At 63.6% G+C, this 2,099-nt stretch overlaps 1 protein-coding gene across 1 annotated transcript in view; it reads left to right on the top strand.

Annotated features, from left to right (window-relative positions):
* Nucleotides 1-2,099, top strand: part of TRMU (tRNA 5-methylaminomethyl-2-thiouridylate methyltransferase) — a 17,385-nt gene that overhangs the window by 8,170 nt on the left and 7,116 nt on the right. The window contains exon 4 of the mRNA XM_015570734.1: nucleotides 764-870. Coding sequence (XP_015426220.1) covers nucleotides 764-870 — 107 coding nt within the window. The remainder of the gene's footprint in view (nucleotides 1-763; nucleotides 871-2,099) is intronic.

Below are 2,099 nucleotides of genomic sequence, written 5' to 3'. Positions count from 1 at the left end.
CACCCCCCGAGGCCCCGCCCGGGCCAGGCCCGCCACCCCAGCCCCGACCCTGCCTCTAGCAACAAGGTCCAGCCACACTTTCAACAGTCCCGGCTACACATGGGCACTTGTCTTCACGACTGCCCTGTGGTCCCAGTGAGGGGCTCCCTGTCCCTCTGTGTCCCAGTGAGGGGGCTCCCTGTCCCCCTGTGTCCCAGTGAGGGGCTCCCTGTCCCCCTGTGTCCCAGTGAGGGGCTCCCTGCTCCTCTGCTGTTTCAAGGGCAAGGGAAGCCTCCGACCACACCCCAGGGCAGTCCCTCCTGGGAAGTGCAGCTTTTCACGCTCTGGAACTTCCCACCTGCCACTCGCCCCCGCTTCCTCTTTTCAAGGTAACACCCTCCTCCCCACTGACCGTGGATCCCGCCAGGAGGGACCGAGGTTGTACATCTTTTTGTTCCCAAACATCGCTCTGCCCGGCCGGGCCTCCTGTGGGGAGAGGGAACAGGCCGGGCACTGCCTCCCGCTGCCTGAGCGGCGGAGCCTCTGGGTCCAGGTGGGTCAGGTGCTGTAGGTGAGGGCAGAGTGTCCTGCTGAGGGGACTCGCTGCTCCCCGGTGTCCCAGCGCCTTAAACACGTTCCGTGGAAACGCTGACAACGGCGTGTGCCAGGCCCCCCTTAGTGAAAGCTGCGGTTCTGGTGAGACAAGGAGAGACGCAGCTCGCGGATCGGGTGTGTCTCTGAGGGCGCTTTCACACTTAGTGAACGTTGTTTCCTTTCATTCCAGTGATTTTCTAAATGAATACGAGAAAGGAAGGACTCCCAACCCTGACATCGTCTGCAACAAGCACATCAAGTTCAAGTGCTTTTTCCATTACGCGGTAGACAACCTTGGTGAGTGGGTAGGATGGTCTTCGTTTGTTTCCTTAAAAGACGTAGGATTTTCAGAGAAAGCCAGAGCCAGACCTCGTACTCAGTTGCACCTTTTAGAAGGAAAGGAAGCGGGAGGTGGGGAACAGTGCGTGTCTCCCCGGAGAAGGGGCTCCCTGGTGCCCACGGGGCGCCCTGGGAGGAGGGCTCACAGTGGCCAGAGGCAGGGACAGGCACCTGCCCCGCGGAGGCGGCCAGGGTCGAGGCCCCTCCGGGCCAGCCTTCTCCGCGCGGCTCCCTCCGATGGGGGTGTGGTTCTCGGAGGTTTCGGGCACCCACATCGGGCCCAGGAGGTGGCGTGCAGTCCTATGGCTGCCCCCCGCTCCCCCCCGGCCCCGTGGTCCTACTGAGGCCTCTTCTCGCTTCCAAAAGTGGTCCCTGCTTTCCCCGACTCCGGGTCCTGGGTCTCTGTCCTGTTGCTCTGGTTTGAATCTGTGTCTCTGTGGCCTTTTCTATAGCATCTGCACCCAGGGCCCTGCTGCTGTGGACAGCTGGCCACAGCCTGTCCCTGCTTCCCCTTCCTCAGCTGCCTGTGGGATCTCCCACCCTTCACGCGGAGCCTTCCCCCCGAGGCGGTCACCACAGAGAGCTCCCCAAGGCCCGGCACAGGCCTTCCGCTCTGATCCGTCCCATCGTCGCTCACCCGCCCTGCCTGCCCACATGCACGCCACCCAGGGTGGCCCAGGGCTGCTGCACCTCTGTCCCGTTAGCACTGGTGACGACGCCGGGGACAGAGCAGCTGGCAGAGCTGAGGTGCACGTGAGCTGCAGCTGAGGGTGGCGGAAGCTGCGTCATGGAGCGGGTAGTGAAAAGCTGCCCACGGAAGCAAAGAGCAAAACAGTCTTAGATCTGACGTGGGGCTCGCTTTAAACACATGGCGCTGCATAGAGGCGCCTGCTGCCTGCTCATCTCCACGTCCGCTGCAGGACGGTGAGGTCGGGCCGGGAGTGTCTGCTCTGTCCACCGAGCCCCTGTGGCCCGAGCCCGCCCTGTGGCCCCAGACGTCGGAGGAGAGGAGGGCCTGCGTGTCTGCCCCGGGGAGGCGCGTCCAGTGGGCTCCATTTAGTGGCGGCACAGGCAGGAAGGAGTGGCAGGTGCGGGAGTGTTGAGTTCGATGTGGGTGTGTTGGAAACAGACCATCGATGGACTGAGGGGCTGCGGCGGGTCCTCACAGCAACGCGCAGGTGCACGGC

This window comes from Myotis davidii, unplaced genomic scaffold (genome assembly GCF_000327345.1).
Source record: "Myotis davidii unplaced genomic scaffold, ASM32734v1 scaffold67, whole genome shotgun sequence".
Classification (NCBI taxonomy): domain Eukaryota; kingdom Metazoa; phylum Chordata; class Mammalia; order Chiroptera; family Vespertilionidae; genus Myotis; species Myotis davidii.
This window is presented reverse-complemented; position numbering and strand designations above follow the sequence as displayed.